Raw genomic sequence first — 16,852 nt, 5'->3', positions numbered from 1 at the left:
CCTTTTCTATTCTTTTGATGCGCGGCAGAGACTCTTCGACAAATATGTACATATCTCACGCATCCTAAGCCCTTTGGTTAATGCAATTAAATATCAAGGGCGTAAAAGTTTAAGAAGATTCATTTCTCCTTATAAGATCTAAATCGTTGAGGCCCAGATATGTAATCTTGGTTAAGACTGGTGCTATCTTTAAACAATAGCTATTTGAGAGACCTTAAGGATAATTCGATTTTAAACTACTCAGCAATTTGTTAGTTGAGAAATACAAATGCGTAGAATTGAAAATAGAAAAGCTTTTTATGCCTACTATCGCCAGCCCTGTTACTTAACATCTAGTGCTTTTTCTCAGTTATCGAAAACCGATAGCCCGATGACTGCAGCAGGCCAGGTGAAATCAGAAGATATTTAATAAACTGAATTGAGCCGGCTCTGCGTGGGAACGTGCGTGTGGAATAGTCCCCAGGAGAATCGGGAAGTGGTAAATCTTGAGCCGCTGCTGCCAATAGAAGAGCACCCTCTGCGAGGACCAGCCCGGCACGTTGCATATTGGTTAATTCCTGTAGAGTATTGGCCAATACAGGTTCAATTATGGCAACAGTGGTCTTTCTGTCGCGCCAGCGATTGCTTGCCTGCTCCTTGCGGCTGTTCGGTGGCGCCCACTCAAGGTGCCTGTCGACGATGTCCGAGACTAGTCCAACAAGTCTGGCTAGTGATTCCTGGCCTCTCGCGAATCGCCGTAACCTGCTCCTGCCCACCGTCAACATCCGCTTCAACCACAAGTCGGCGAACCCGGCGGCGGCTGCACCAGCGCCCGCCATTAACAACTCGTCAGCCGGCGGCAAGGATTTGAAGGCCACCAACAGCACCACCTCCAGCGAACTCTTTGGCGAGGCGGCAAACATGGGTTTGTTCGCCAAGTTCAAGCACATGTACAAACAGTACTGGTACGTGCTCATCCCGGTGCACGTGCTCACGTCAGTGGGCTGGTTTGGAGGCTTCTACTACCTGTCAAAGAGGTGCGTACCATACCCCAGAAACCGTTCCGTTCAAACCCTATATGAATCCCTCCCATTGCAGTGGCGTCGATGTGCCCGCTTTGCTGCAGTACATCCACTTGAGCGAGAACATCATTGAGAAGGTGCAGGGCTCGGATATGGGGCACTACGCCATCGCCTATCTGTGCTATAAAGTGGCCACGCCCCTGCGCTACGCCCTTACTTTGGGTAAGCTTCAGCTTTGACTAACATCAGATGCCTTTTTTCAAAAAACTTTATTGTGGCCTTTTGATGCGAACTTCTTTGGAACAGATTATGCTAAAATTTCACGCATAACTTAAATTTTTGTAATAAGAATCATTTAAGCTTATCCGCTTTAACCGTTTTGCAGGGTGTACAACCGTATCCATTAAGTACCTGGTGCAACACGGCTACATTAAGCCCATGCCCACAAAAAGCGAGCTAATAAAGATGTACGAGGACAAGAAGGCCACCCGGGCAAGCGCTAAGGCGGACAAGGCAGAGAAGGACGAGAGAGAATGATCCACGGCCACGGGCAAACACATTCCGACTTCAGTGGTGTCGTTGCCTTTGCCACAGTCACTAGATCCTAAACCGCCGCCGCCGCTGCTGCCACTGTCAATGCCCCAAGGGATCGGCGACCAGCAGCGACCGGACGCCGGCGAGCGGCGAGCAGTTGACCTGTTGTCTTTTTTGTTAAACTGCCGCCGTTCTTGCTGGCACTGGTGCTCAAACGAACATAACTCTTGTCCGGAATCACAGTCGATCGCAGAAGCCGCAGCCACCGCACTGAGTTGCCGATGCACACACGCCCACTAACCACAGTTAAATAGCCGTAATCCCTTCAATCCCATCCCATATATTCAGATACACACTCAATATGTACTTTGCCTATAGTTTCTGCTGCAGTTACGAAACGGCGGGACGTCCCCAATGGGAAACCAAATCTTATTTCACAAAGAAACCCAAAACAGAGCCGCTGAACGTGGAGTTCAGTAGTCGTTATTTATAGATATATTTTGTAAATGTGAGAATGTTGTCGCAAACAAAAACCTAACTTTTAAATTAAAGTATAAATAAAAAGAAGCAGAGCCTCTAGTTCTGGGTGTGACCCTAATCGCACGAAATGAAGTTTAAATTGTTGACATATACTCTGTATAATGAAATGTTAGTTTTATTAATTTAGTTTTGTTAGGATGCCCAATTCTATTTCCGAAGGATGGAATCATATGAATGATGTTACTACGACACACAATATATGCCTGATAAGTAAAATCATTTAAAAAAATATTTGGAAATGTACAAAAACAGAAATATTAAAATACTTTAGTTGTTATTAAGTTGTGTTATTGCACTTGACTGCAGCCCTGGTCGATAATGAAATCGATGAGATGAATAAAACAGATTTCAAAATGTTTATTTTTAAATTTTGCTTTTGCGTTTATTTTTCCGTCTTCTCTTAGTGTTTTAATGATTTTTTGCTTTCCTTTTTAGTTTTTCTGTAACGTTAGTAAAATATCCAACAATTAAAATCGTAACTAATATTTAAGCCAAAAGAAAGTGTTGCACTTTCTTTACAAAAAAATAAATAATGTGTCTTGGATTCATTTATTATTTTTCGTCCAAATTTCAGTGTGGTTGTAGTTGAAGCTTGTATAGTTCTTCGTGAATCTGTTGGAAACAAGTTACATTATGTACACATCCTGTTTCGCTGAGTGTAAGTGTAGGTGTTTGAGTGTATTTCTTCATATCCTTTACATAAATACAATAAATAAATTACATAAGATATATTATATATGTAGGTATAAAAACAAAACAAGCAACAAAAATGTGTATAGCAATTATAAGTAGGATTGCTGGGTTGTAGAAAAACTTGATTTAAACTACAAAATACGCACAAATTCAAACAAATTAAAAGTGTATTTCGTTAAGTGGTGGCTTCGTATGTAAACCTTTCTTCTTTGAGACTAGTTTTGGTAGCTTTTTCGCAAGCCAATCAAAATAAAAACACAAGAAATTGTATAACATTAAAACGAACTTCGAAACGGTCTTTTGTAGCCTGGGAAAATTCCCTGTTACCGGGTGCTGTCTCGTTGCGGAAATCACCCCTTATTACATGGGCTGAATCTTGGTTGGTAGGTGTCTTGGCCAGGGGATAACAATGGATTTTTGGTGTTGTTGCTGTTAACCTTTTTTTTTTTTTTTAAATTGTACTACTAGCAATTATCATAAGTACGTTTTCACAATTCAGATTTCAGCTTCACTTCGCGGCCCCTTTCATTCAATTTGTTGCTCATTTATCAATTAATTAATATTACTTTTTATTTTAGTTGCTAAAAAGCTTTTTCCCTTAGCTATGGAGATATTTGTGGCGCGATTGCGTTTTGTTTTCTTTTATTTTTTGGCTTGAACCGTCTTTAGCTTGCAGTGCTTATTACAGTTATTTTTTTTTTTTTTTTGTATTATTATGAAATATATTGCACAAGACGAATTGAAAATTTATATTCAGTTTCTTTTCCCACGCTCTATTTTACTTCTTTATTTTTACACACAACCACAGGGCACTTTCCTTCGGCAAACCAATGGATTCAATTAAATAGAGAGAGATATAGAGTGACGAGCGAAAAAAGAGACAGGGAGAGTACGTCGATGCAAATTGCAAATTTAGTTTTAATTAAATAACACTTAGAAAGGGAGAAATATTGAAACATATATCGCTGATAGCTTTCAGTATCCTTACAAAAGAATTCCTGTTACTAGTTAGCATTAGTTTCTCTTTCGTTTATCCTGGGGCTTGAGGTTGCTTGGTTTGCCGAAAGTTGTTATTGCACAGATTCATTGTTTTTCGTCGGAGTTTTATTCTTGTTCCTTTTGTTGTATAGTTTAGCCATCGAAGTTCGTTTTTGTTTATGTACATTTGTTCTGGTTTTTTTATGCACTTTTCTTCAGCTTTTCCGTTTTTGTTTTGGTTTCTGCTTTAAGTTAGGAGTTAGTTTGTTTTGCTTTTAAGTTGAGTTAAATTAAGTAAATTGTTTGTATGCAATTCTACGAAGCGTTTCTAAAAGTTCGTTTGATTCATTTCCTTCTGCTTTCATCCTACCCCATGGTCATCTTGATTTCCATCGCTATATGCAGAGTGCTGCACGTAGAGCACCGATTGGGCCTTACGTACGCTCGTAGAAAAGAATATAGGCACTGGATGAAACGAGATGGTTTTCGGACAAGGCATCGCTGACTCTGCAAAATGAAGGAGAAAACTCGGTTAACAACTTTAAAGAAAATCAAATTCGTAGGTGCGGTGCAATAGGTTTAGTTGGCGGGTATTAATACAAAGGAAATCATACTTACATATTATCATTAAATTCGTGCCACTTGCGGGAAACTGGATGCTTGCAAAGGGCAACATAATGACCACCAGCCGTTGACCCTGTTGGATATGTATTGATAAGTGCACTGAAATCCACAAGTATACGTGGAACTCACCCATATGATTGGATATCGCATAGAGCGAGTAATGCACATTCGAGTTGGAGTTGGCGCCATAGGAGCCCATGTTCAGCTCGCTGTCTGATGTGGGAAATTCAACGATGTTGGACAGCTTGCTCCAGCGTGTCTCCGAAAAGCGTTTTAGGTCTGTAAATATGCAAATAGATTGTATTTTCCTTGTATTATAACCTTGCTTGAATTATAAATTATATATTGAATTACAAACGGGAATGTGAAAACTTACGTATAACAAGATATTTGGGGAAACGTTGAATGGTGAAGCTCTTGGTGCATTTTCGCCGTGTCTTGCACTTGGCGCACGTGGGCATTTCGTCGCCGTCAAGGACCTCTTCGCGGATAAAGAGGTCGAGGCAAGCTTCTAGCTTGCAGCGGGACGAAGACGGCAACGGTACACTCAGATCCCAGAACGGATCAAAGGTGACGCTGGTGTTACCGCAGGTGGTGCACTTCAGTGTGCTTTTGAGCTGACCCACAAACAGGTCGCGCACCAGAGAGTTCTCGTGCCGCGTATACCACTCCCAGGTCAAGTCCGCCTTCTTATTGTCACTACAGGTTAATCATAAACGGCATTAGTGGGCAGATTATACAAACCAATCAATAAAGACCCACCTGAGATTATCGTCAATGTTGAGCGTCTCACCCTTGACGCCCGAATTGAGGGCCGAATGCAGCGAGTCAAGGAAAAAACGCAGGAACTCCTGCGCATCCTGTTGGTTGTAGTCGCTGTACATGCGATGTTTGGTCGAGAACGCCCTCTTTAGCTCCATGGGCGTCACCGTGTGCACGTTAGCGGTCCACATCTCCTGAATGAGTTTGGCAAATTCTGCAAACGCAAGGGGGGTAAAAAAAAAAGAATAATGTGCCAATCTATCAACAAACTAACCGTGGAGTATCTGCTGATCCTTGGTGGATAACGAACGAGAGCCGTGGTGCGACCGCAAGAAGCGGGTCAGCTCTTGAGTGTGACTCAGGCACTGGATGACCGAGTTCATAAAGCAAGTGTTCCCAATGTTTCGCAGACCGCACAGACCTGTTTGCAGAAAAGGGATAGAAATTATTCTCAATGGTCAGGGGGCCGGCATAGCCGAGGTTTTTACTCCCCAATCGGGATGCATGGGGTTGCATTCGTCAATGGAAGACAATACCATCCTCCCCCGTCCTTTGGCCTTTTTCTTACACCTCTGCAACGTTACTATTTCTCGAGGAAATGTTTTTGTTCCAAGTTTATACTATTAGATTTTACATTGAATTTCACTAGAATTTTTTGTTTACAGATATAGTTATTTTCGGATTGACGTGTTAAAGCAAATAAAAACGAACCTAACGTTTTCACGTTTAGTTACTACGATTGGCAGGAAACGGAACGGAACAACTCTATTTTCTATGCCAACCTGGACGTTCTAAGATTATTATTGACAACAAATGCGGCAAATAAAAGCGAATCATATCCATAATACTCTACCCACCTTCGGACTTCTCATCCCGCGAAGAGGAGGCGGTCTTGTAGCCATCATCCGAGTTATGTTTCAGGGATGACGAGTTCAGTGCGGAGGAGGTGCCTATGCTGCTGCGGCTGGTGCCGCTGTCCCGATCCCAGTACCGACTTGACGTAGGCGTCATGGGCGGCAGGACGCTCCGGGCAGTGCTGCTACTCCCAGTGCCACTTCTCGCCAACGTCTGTGCAACAGAGAAACTATCTTATGTGAATATCAATTGAGTTTTCATTCAAGTGCCCGAACGCAATAGTAACCTAGCGAATGATTTCCAGTGATGGGGACATTCGATTCTTCCATTAGTTTTTGTATATTTCAAAATCCTATAAAGTAATTCCCAATTTCCGACTTGCTAACAACATTCCCATCACTGATAATCTATAACTGTCTAAAGGCTCGGGCGAAAGTTTGAGTATTAAGGGTAAGGTTAAGTTAGTTAATTAAAGCAACTAGCAGGTAAACAGTCAGAGATTAAAGAAAAACAACTATAAGTCGAAGTTAGTACAGGTGTTTTCTGTGTTTCATAATGCACATGAAGAGTGAGTACAGAGAGCGATAGTAGACCAGCATGCAAAGGATAACACAAACGCAACAAATTGATAGCGAGAAAAGGCAGACGTTAACAAAGGAAAATAGTGTGTGATGAATCCAAAAGAGGGATGAAGTAAATACATGTTCTAGCTACAGATTCTTTTCGTAATTTCAGTTGCTTTCTCTTGACAAGTGCAAGAATTTCAAATATCTTAATACTTATAAGAAAACGGAATTGAGACAGTAAATAATACTAAACTGAACTGATCGGTGACCTGGCCAAGGACCGACTTACACTATCGCTGGCGGAGTTTGGAGCTGCGGCGGTGACTGTGACTGTGGATACGGAAGACGTGGCTGGTGTATGTGTTGCTGTGGCAGTGGCAACAGTAGGTGTTGCCGCTGTCGTTGCATCCTTGCTTGCCTTGTTGGTCAAGACCACGCTATCGCATTCGATTGGCTGCCGGTTGCTGTGAGCACCCCTCACCGTTACCTTGCTTGTGGGCTGACCCATTGCCGTGGCGGTTTCTCCTCCATCGCCACTAATAGGACCGCCTAGTTCAGAGGTTACCGCTACCGGTGTGCTAACACTATTCATTGTGGCTGTAGTCCGATAGGCTGCTCTGGTCAGGGAACTACTATACCCAGCCGCCACGCGTATGTTGTCCAGATCGCTGCTGTAGCGCTGCTGCAGATTGCTGCTGCTACCGCCTGCCTGCGATCCGTGATTGCTACGGCTAGCCACAGACAGCCGTCCTCCTCCTAAACCGGACGCTGTAGCACTGCCAGGTCCTATACCTGATCCAGAGCCCGGATTTTGTCTCTTCTGGCCACTGAGGTTGTTGAACTTCTCTATCGAGGCCTTAATACTCAATGAATCAATGCCGTATCTTCTGGCATTGCTACTGGTCTTGCTCTCAATGTTCGTCTCGCCATTGGTCTGCCTATAGAGGCCACCACTAAACTTCTCAAAGCTGGCCGCAAAATTCGAGTGGGCCGATGCTATAATAGTGGACTTGGGTCGTGGATAGCGATGGCTGGCAGACTTGGAGCTGCTGGGCTGCGGCTGTTCTTCCTGTTGCTGAACTTGATTTTGCTCGTGCCGCAGCTGCAGCGGCGGGGTGATGGGCTTGAAGTAACAAATGCTCGTCTTGGTTGTCGATATTCCGGCTTCAGGGCCACCAGTTGCCGGCGGATCATCGCTGTCTATGAAGCTTATGTCATCGTGCTGCTGTTGTTGGCGTTGCATGTTGTTATTGCCACCGTTGTTGATGTTGCTGCTGTTTCTGGTGTTGTTGTTATTATTATTGGTGTGTCCATTCATCATAGCTACTCCAGCGGTCGTTTGGTTGTTATTGAGCGGTTTCAGCTTGCCGTAGTTCCTGGTAGACGTTGAAGTTGCAGTTGCCGTCGTGGAGCGCACGCTGTACTTGAGCACCCCGTTGCTGGTGTTACTGGTGGTGTTCCTGCTGGTGGTGTTGTTGATGGTGGTGCTGTTGGTGGTGGTTGGTTGCTGATTGCCATTGAACAGAGACGGGCGTCGCATATTAATCAGCGTTGGTGCCCGGCTAGTGTTGTAGTTGTTGTTCCTTGAATCCTCACCAGCACGACTCCGCCGGTGCGGTTGCAACGTGGTTTTCACTTTGCTGGTTGTCACATGGGCATGGGCCAGGTCGCATTCGGCCTTCAGAAATGTGGGGTCCTTGTAGCTGGACACTAGGAAGAAGCGCTGGTTGGCCGCTCGCACTGGATTGGTAGCTCCAACTTTTGATCCAGCCGATCCTCCTGGTGATGGCACTTCGTTTTGACTTGATGCTGATGTGGCTACTACTGATGATGTTTTCGTTGTTGACTGTAATTTGGATGCCTGTGGAATCTTGTGGAATCCTCTGGTCTTCTTAATGTCTAACATCATTCGACGGGATGGTCACCGCACTCTCTTTTTCTCTCCCTCTCTCTATGCTGCAGCAGCTCCTCTTGTGGCTATAGTGTTGTAGCGTAAATTTATGTGGCCGGCCTATGGTTGACCGGATACGAGATTTTGTGTAGTGTTTGTTTGTTTCCTCGCCGCCTGCCACGTATAAACTACTCTCGACTAACAGGAAGATCCTGTCCTGCTCCGCACTCTATCCTAATCAAATGGTATTTGGATGATCTTATGACGGTTTTATAGGGGGCTTGATTTTAGTTAGAAGTATTATTAGTTAGCCTGGCGTTTAGTTGGGCTTGATTTTTGAGTTTAGTTTAAGTTAGAAGGGTCGCAATCTGCAAGAGTTAAGCTAAAAATACATAAAAATGTAGACTTGATTAAATGATCGGCTTTTGCTGGGCTGACTGATGAACACACAGAAGGTGGAATTTGAATTTGAATAAAATGAAGTAAGGTGGTCAATGGTTAATGCTGGGTTAGGGGTTAAATGGTTTCTTATTTGATCGCAAACGCCATAGTTGTTCAGGTTGTGTTGGCACATGCAATTAGTTTGGTTTTCGTTTTTTTGGGGCAGCACTTCTAGTCTCCGTTTTACTTGTGGACAAAAGCTTTTACCTTGCTGCTGTCGTTTAGCTTAAATGTGGCCGAGGTGCTCACATCGGCATTGTCCGCAGTATCCTGGCTAACACCTGCATCATCGGCGGTCTCCTGATTTCGTTCGTAAATGGCATTTCTTTTGGGTGAAGTTGAGAGCAGAGATAGACCGTTTAATTTGGCTTCCAGTCCGCCATTCGATTCAGCCGGCTTGTGGCCATTTGTGGGTGGTGGAGGTGGTGGCGGTGGTGGTGGCGTCGGTGGTGGAGCTGCTGGGCCTGCCTGCTCTACTCCCGTGCTCGTGGGTACCTCCTCCGCTTGATTGCGCCGCGTGCGTTTGCTTCGGAGTGTAAAGGTGGCCGTGGGCACATCGCCACTGCTACTGCTGCTGCTAATCGAGTACTTGCCGGAGCCCAATTTTTTCGCGGAAGCCGAGGAGTCCCCTCCTGCATCGCTGCTGTTCCTGTACAGGCGGCTGTATCGACTGGTGCTGCTCCATGGCCTATCCAGGGTCACCGTACAGGTGGGCGTCGTCTCCTTGTTGCTTCCGTTTTCTAGATCCGTCTCAGAATGCCCCGACCTGGAACGTGACAGTTCACAGTTGGGTTTATAGTTGGCCGGACTGTACTTTTCATAAATGTCCAGTCCGGAGGTGGCCACCAAACGGGCCAGCGATGGAGATGAGGATGAACTGGACAGCCGTTTGTTGCCATCGACGGCTTTGGTGTCTCTACTCGCAGTGCTGCTGCTGCAGTTGTGGCCAACACTCCCTCCGCTGATCGGTGGTTTCTTGACGGTATCATGACCACGCCGTAGACCGTAGTCCTCCCTCTTGGCCGATCCGCTCAAGCTGTCCCCGTTGGTGGTAATTCTGGACGCCGCTTTGCGCGGTAACTTTAGTTTCGGTTCGGTTTTTTTTTTTGTTTTTTTTTTTGTTGGATTTTCAATTTTGAATATTTTGACGAGTGGTTTTGCGAAACATTTACAGGTGTCAATGAATTTGTGGTGGTGGTTTTTGTTTTTCGAATTGGAGTATCGGTAGGCGGTAACGTTGTAACAGTAAACGGCAACGATAAAACATGTGTTATGTTTATGTTTTCAATGGCAAAAAGTATACGACAAAAACAAAATGTAAAGAAAAGAAACATCAATGATATGATCAATGGCTGGATTTATACACAAATGAAACGAAAATGATACAGTCTAAAGAAATATGGGATCAGGTCCTGATGATAACACGATTTTAGAGTACCAGTATTTCCGATGTGCACTTCCCAATGATGATTATGCTTGATGAAAACCATTCAAGTTTTAAACGCAGTAGTAATGACCTCACTAATAGAACTTGCCACGTGTGCTGGTTCTTGTTAACACAAACTTTAGAAACTTTACCAAGAGGTAACCGAAAGTTATGACTACAAGTGTGAAATGACAGGGGGCGCACCTTGCGATTGCTTTTGTTTTCTTTACCCTTGCATCCCAAAAATCGCGAAGCATAGTAAACCCCACATGTGGTGTGCTCTGCGGCACGCACGCACACACACTCGACCACCCATCCACCCACACATGCACGGGCAGGCAGAGACAGAGACAGAGATAGCGCTAGCCCCATTGCATTAACCTTGTTACAAATTCGCAAGGCGGTTAGAGGGGGATGGGGGATGGGACACAATTGTTGGTGCTGCAACCTTTTGCCGTTATATTCCCGGTATTTCGGTGTTGTCATTCGGCTGTTGCTTTTTTTTTTTTTTTTTTTGTGCCATTGGATCTGTGCCAACAAGTGGTTCGCAGCTCTGTTCTGTTCAGCTCAGTTCACACACACACACACACGCACTCTTCGTCTGATGCCAATGGAATGTGGCTGTCACTGTGAACGTGACTTGAACAGTGACTGCGACTGTGATTGTGCTCAGTGCATGAAGAATGACGCACTTGGTCATATTTGCAGAGAGCTAGCCAACTGGACAAGTGGCGCCCTGGAGCTGGATGGGTTGCTTTGACATCTGGCTATAGTAGTCGCTCCATTATAGGGATCATGTTTAGCTGAAAGTTAAGATTCAACTTCTGTGCAACGTTTCTATTTGGCATCAACCTATTACATATTTGTTCACGCTATCTCATCTGCATGTATTGAAGCAAACTAATCATACTTAAACAGGAAATCTGTTTAAAAGTTAAAAATATGTGTACCATTATTGGTCATTTGTATTATTCTTGGTTTATTTTATCCATTGATTTATCTGTACGACGAAGAACTTTCTACACAATTAGTTTCTAAAAAAAAGTAAAGAGATACCGAATAACTTTACATGAGGTTTTCTTATCATTTTAAAGGTCAAAAGACATGTATGTTCGTGGGCTCCACGAGCGTATGGAGCGCGTAATTTCCAAACTGTCATTGCTAAGGAGCGACTACTGTACCGAGGTCCGTTATCGTAGGTATAAAACCTGGCATTTGTCCCACGGCTAGACAAAATACATACACTATTTCCCAGTGCGTGAGTGCTTGTCGACTATGTCGATTATGTGGGCGTGCATGGGTGAATTTGAATGGGTGTAAGGTGTTTCGTTGTTGCAATCACAAAGTACAACACAAACAAAACGATATAATCAGCAAACGATAATGCCAAAATGAAATATTCTAAAGGCCACCAAAGAAGAAACTATCAGGTCTAAGGGATAAAGTAACACCAAAATAGGCGGGTAATCCGGCTGGATTAATGGACGGGTTTCGTAAATGCGCCCGTGGGGTTTGGGGACGGGAATAGGATCACCACAAATAGGGCCGTCGTGGTCGCATGAACTATGAGCTATGAGTGAGTGTAGTCTGTTGTGGAGGTTTATTCTCGGGATCGAATGCATATAACCGAAAGCGGATTACCAACAAATGTAATATTTGCGCGGATATAACTGATAGAACAGATACAGGCATAATACATGATGCAAATGTCAATGGGATTTTAAAATGGGTGAAGGCCGAAGGCTTTGCAAATCGAGTTGTTACTCTGAAATGTATGCCTTATACATCCTGACCTATATGCTAGAACTTTTATTAATATTGTAATTTTCAAATCATTACTTAGCTATAAATCTAATTCATTGAAGCCAAACTCGAATTCACTTAATATATGTATGTATGTACAGCTGTGTTCATAAAATTAGCAGTGCTTGGGCAATTTTTTTTATAATCTCATTAGGTATTTAATTTTAAACAATTCAAAAAATGTTTCACTTTTATTTCTTCAATAGTAAAAGAAATATAGATTTTAGACAACATAATAGGCAGACCTTTTGATGTTCACTGAAATAGCAGTGCTATAAAAAATTGTAACAAAATTCAACTTAGACATAGAACTAACTTAGTTTTTCTTTTTAATGTGTCTAATTAGGGTCTAATACTTGGTTGGCATGGAGTCCACCAGGTCCTGGCAACGTTTGAGGGGAAGTTTTGACAATGCATCCTGCTCTACTTGTTAAAACTGAGCCTTAGACGTCGGAGAGTTCTTCGACACTTATATTTAAATGCCCCCCAGAGGTTTTCAATCGGGTTTAAATCGGGAGATTGTGCTGGCCACGGCATTACCTCTATTTTATTTTGGGTGAACCAAGTATCAGCCGATTATCCTGTTGGCCTGTCCATTTTAAGGGCATATGAGAGTAAGAAATCACTATGTATATTTACATATGCGTTTTGGTCTATAATACCATATCATATAATCGCATAATCATATGTTATGGACTCATACCTTTGTAAAAAAAAAACAAACCCATACCAGGATACAGGATACAGGATTGAGTGAGTGTTTTGGGTGGTACTCCGTGTTTGGAGGTCGTCAGATATACTGTAGTTAACCAATTCCTCCAAATAGCACTATTTTTGAACCATCAGTCCAAAGGATATTACGCCATTTGGAGACTGGCCAGTTTAGGTAGGTTTTAGCGAAGCCTAACCTTGCCTTAATATGCCTTGGACTAAGTAGGGAAACCTTTCGTGAACTATTGATTTTCTTTTGATTTTGATTCAATAGTCGTCTTCGAATTGTAACGTCAATGATTCAGCTCAGACTTTATGTCCCTAGATGATGCAAAAGGATTCACTTTGCTGCAACGAACTACGCGTCGATCCTCATCGATATCTGTGGATTTACGATGGAACCACGGTTTTCGCAGAACATTCAATGGTTTTTTGAATGTCCTTATATGTTTTTCCTTCCTTTCTTAGCTTAAGAATTAACATTCTTTTCTTCTGGGAGTAGTGCTGTCCTCTACCCACTAAAATATATATTTTTTATTTATTTTAATTTTTTGATCTTTTAAATATACGAATTAACTTAACCAAACACACTTTTTAGAAAATATTGATAATTTCGGGACTTTACGTTTGAGAAAACCAGACACTGCTATTTTAATGAACAGCCTAAAAGTTGTGAATTTGCTCAAGAATGTAAATAAAATAAGGAGAACACGAAAAACTAACGGGACTTTTTTTTTCTATCTAAACATTCCATTTTACAAAAAAAGGTGGAATAAAAGGTCGATCCCGAAAAGGGACATGGAAAAATACCGTTGTATTTCTTAGTTTCTCTTGCACTGCTATTTCTTTGAATGTACAAGTACTTAAAGCAACCATCAAATCGATTCAAATCAAGACATTATGTTGACCTTTAATGACATATTTCTAAATCGCATTGCAAATTATCTTTTAAGTGAATAGGATTTGATGTTTTTGACTATATTCGAATTAAACAACATAACATTAAACTTCATGCTACTGATTAACTGCCTTCACACCAATTTATCGAGCTTTCATATTGAATAAAATGCGTATTCACCAAATATGCAGATACATAACACATGATGATTTCGGGGATAAGGCAGTGAGTAGAGTTATACCAGGGGCCCAGCATACAGGATTCGCATAGAGATATTACTGAAAACCAAGAGATCAGCCACCAAACTTAAGAGTAATCGACCAGGAGTGGGTGTATCGTAAATCAAGGTACATCTTATGAGGTAAGCAAGGTGTTACTCACTCCGTATCGGCTGTACGTAGGTGAATCATAGCTGGACCCGCTCAGATACGAGGAGGTGCGGTAGGCGGACGAGCTGCTGCCGGATCCGCCGCTCATATACGACGTTGACGACGTGGTACCAACGCTGCTCCTCTGCACACTGGAGCGCGGCGCATACGAGGCGCTTGAGGAGCCGCTGTTGGCGGAGAACGTTGAGTAAGAGGTGGGATAGTAGCTGCTGCCGTAGCCCGACGAGTTGGAGCCGCCGGACGAGGTGGGCAGCCACTTGGACAGACTGCTGCCGCGGTCGTAGCTGCTCGATATGCGGGAGTAACCGTTCGTGGCGGCGCCTCCGCTGGTCCGATCCACCGCACCGCTTCCGGTGATGCTGATGTGGTGACTGCCGCTGGTGGAGTTGCTGCTGGTGGTGCTGCCGCTGGAGGTGCCGACCGCCGATGTACCGTAGAGACTGCCGCTGCCCGCCGCTGACGTTGACGATCTACGCGGCGCAATTACACGCATATTAATGGCAGCAGCGGCAGTGATCAAGCCCCGGGTTCCGGATGAAGTCGAGAGTGTCCTTGGTCTGCTGGCAGCACGTGGTATTGCTGAGCGGATGATTCCTGTTTTGTTTCCGGTCTTGCTTCGCTTTCTCTGTTTTTCGTGGGCTATACGGCGGAATTCAGTTTCATTAATGGAAATCACAGCGTCAACGTGTCCATGTACCCACCTGCGTCACGTTATTTACATTATCATCGCATTATATCCCTAGGATTAGGTTAGTTTTAAACTTAATGGCTGCATATGTGCTACATCTAAGACCCGTTCTTGTTGCTGCTAAAGTTGTAGGCGAAACTGAAAAGAATGGAATTTTAGAAGGCCCTATTTATCAAATTAATTCGAATTCAAAACCTCATACTAATCGGACCATAATATTCTAACTTCTTTATCAAAAATATACCCAAAAGATTGGAAAATGCCCAGTGTAAATGATCTAATGAGGGAACATCTTTTAATCAAAACCACATTTTTATGACGGTACTTTTAGTAGTGCAAACAATTCTAAATTGTCAAGACCTTGTCCGTTTACATTTGATTCACTTATTGGAGAAATGAAGGCTTGCAGGCGCAAGGTTATCTTGAATTCTGCATAAGATAATGCGAAACCCTTCAAGCGGAACTCCTCGTCTTTCTTCCCCTTCCCACGATTGATTTTTCACAAGCGCAAAAAACACCCACGCACATCTCGGGAATTTGTGGCCTTCGATTTGTCCCTGATGAACAGTTAGGCGGAGAGTGGAAAACCGATCGACACTTGTTTACAATCGCAAAATAGTAATAAATAGAGAAAAGCCGTTTTCAAGTTTGCCATAACAACAACTTCAGTGTGACGCTGGCTGGCTGAACTGGGTAGGGGCGGTGTGGGACGCGGACGGCTGTCCTTATGCGGTAACACTTAAAATGAAGTTACGTTCGTGTGTGTGCCGCCAGGCTGTCTACGCTCCCATTCGAGAAAACCGTTGCTTTTACATACATACATGCACAAGTGTAAGGCTCTGCGGGTGGTGTAGTGCAGGGGGATGGGAGAAGCGGGTGGTAGGCCTTAACTAACATAAGATGGCCACACTTTCACGAATCGATCTTTCGTTCATAAAATGCTACAACTACACTACAGCCCATTCACACACATTCACTTAAAAAAATTGAATTATCCAAGCTCACACAATCGCACGCGAGTACCCACAGGTGTAGCTGAACTTTTTCAACGGTTACCACGATTAGCCGCTTTCTTTAGACACAAAACTCATACATTCTTTGCACGTCAAAATCGAAATAATTGTGATAAAAGCAAAAACAATATATAAAACGAAACGAAATGAGATTCTATTTTTAAAAGGTGCACTCACACACGCGCGTACGTTTGGCAGTGAAATGTGTGAGGGAGAGGGGGCGAGCCAGGGTAGTAGTAAAACAGTGCCGAGATTGTGCGCGCGAGCGATGTAGCACTATTGGCTACACGGTCACACACACACACACAGGCGCCAGGCAGCGTACGAATTACGCAAAGTGAAATATCTTTCTCAAAATGGAAAGTGGAAAAGTGACGACGACGGCTATTAGGAATTTTTCATACATCCACGGAACACAAAAAATGTACAAAGGCAAATGCGTATATAAAGTGTATAAATTCATACTAAGATAGAAAACAAATGGGCGAGGGGATGGGTGGCGAAGGTGAAAATTTGACCGCAAAACGAACATCACGAGGCGAACGAGGTCGCGCTGCCGAAAGTCCCGTCTCTTAATGATATCCCACAAATTTTAACGCCAGCCAAGCGACATCATCGTTTTGCACCGCAAAAGGGCCTTTTTCCGGTCGAATTAAAGCAATTTTTTTTTGCACAACACAGAACTCACTTTTTAATCCTATTTTTTTTGCTAGTGTGGCCGCACGCCGAAACGAAGTCACCGTCACTAGATTTTGAAGATAGGTTAACTGTTCTTCGATAACTATCGAAGAACTATGCCTGATGCATGTATGGTTGGTGTACTTGCTAACAGATGAGCAGAGGCCTTCTTAATGTTCCATTTACACAGAATTCCATCATATGGGATTTGAAAAATATGCTTCAAACTTAATAGTTTTTGCACAAAACGCCAATCGAATTATATTTCCAGTTCCAGGGAAAAGATTTCTGGGTGGAAATAAACACACAACTTTCAATTCTTAATTAGACTAAAGTCAAGCCTAGAATATTATATATTACA

The 16,852-nt window shown here is 43.3% G+C and overlaps 2 protein-coding genes across 11 annotated transcripts, besides 2 other annotated features; one reads left to right on the top strand and one right to left on the bottom strand.

Annotated features, from left to right (window-relative positions):
* Nucleotides 1–29: part of a mobile genetic element that runs on past the window's edge.
* A 314-nt stretch (nt 30–343) lies between these two features.
* Nucleotides 344–2,384, top strand: CG14613 (uncharacterized protein). 2 transcript variants are annotated; one of them, NM_001272843.1, is made up of 4 exons: nt 344–1,016; nt 1,078–1,223; nt 1,387–1,851; nt 1,914–2,384. In NM_001272843.1, exons 1-3 carry the CDS (start codon nt 589–591, stop codon nt 1,536–1,538), a joined length of 726 nt encoding a protein of 241 aa, NP_001259772.1. In that variant the 5' UTR covers nt 344–588; the 3' UTR covers nt 1,539–1,851; nt 1,914–2,384. The 2 variants fall into 2 exon arrangements, with proteins under 2 accessions (NP_001259772.1, NP_608463.1); NM_134619.4 differs by having other exon boundaries at nt 1,387–2,106.
* Nucleotides 2,219–16,562, bottom strand: Usp2 (Ubiquitin specific protease 2). 9 transcript variants are annotated; one of them, NM_001258871.2, is made up of 12 exons: nt 16,502–16,562; nt 14,814–14,938; nt 14,105–14,751; nt 9,093–9,965; nt 6,843–8,826; nt 5,990–6,200; nt 5,407–5,553; nt 5,133–5,346; nt 4,747–5,069; nt 4,500–4,649; nt 4,365–4,443; nt 3,890–4,253 (listed from the first exon to the last, which is right to left on the bottom strand). In NM_001258871.2, the coding sequence occupies exons 5-12, from the start codon at nt 8,460–8,462 to the stop codon at nt 4,181–4,183; spliced, it is 2,817 nt and encodes a 938-aa protein (NP_001245800.1). In that variant the 5' UTR covers nt 8,463–8,826; nt 9,093–9,965; nt 14,105–14,751; nt 14,814–14,938; nt 16,502–16,562; the 3' UTR covers nt 3,890–4,180. The 9 variants fall into 9 exon arrangements, with proteins under 9 accessions (NP_001285527.1, NP_001245800.1, NP_728455.1 ...); NM_167777.3 differs by having other exon boundaries at nt 6,843–8,673; nt 9,093–9,651; NM_167776.3 differs by lacking the exon at nt 6,843–8,826.
* Nucleotides 12,208–13,670: a mobile genetic element.
* Nucleotides 16,563–16,852: the final 290 nt, after the last annotated feature.

This window comes from Drosophila melanogaster, chromosome X (genome assembly GCF_000001215.4).
Source record: "Drosophila melanogaster chromosome X".
NCBI lineage: Eukaryota > Metazoa > Arthropoda > Insecta > Diptera > Drosophilidae > Drosophila > Drosophila melanogaster.
Note: the sequence above shows the minus strand (reverse complement) of the source record. Positions and strands in the feature narration are given on the sequence as shown.

Bases quoted from the DNA above. Each gene is read 5' to 3' on its own strand.
- CG14613 (NM_001272843.1), top strand. From the start codon at position 589: ATGGCAACAGTGGTCTTTCTGTCGCGCCAGCGATTGCTTGCCTGCTCC. The intron at 1,017-1,077 runs GTGCGTACCATA...CTCCCATTGCAG, and splicing joins TTCTACTACCTGTCAAAGAG to TGGCGTCGATGTGCCCGCTT. The intron at 1,224-1,386 runs GTAAGCTTCAGC...ACCGTTTTGCAG, and splicing joins GCGCTACGCCCTTACTTTGG to GGTGTACAACCGTATCCATT.
- Usp2 (NM_001298599.1), bottom strand. From the start codon at position 8,462: ATGATGTTAGACATTAAGAAGACCAGAGGATTCCACAAGATTCCACAG. The intron at 5,554-5,989 runs GTGGGTAGAGTA...TTCTGCAAACAG, and splicing joins GCGGGATGAGAAGTCCGAAG to GTCTGTGCGGTCTGCGAAAC. The intron at 4,650-4,746 runs GTAAGTTTTCAC...GCATATTTACAG, and splicing joins CCCCAAATATCTTGTTATAC to ACCTAAAACGCTTTTCGGAG.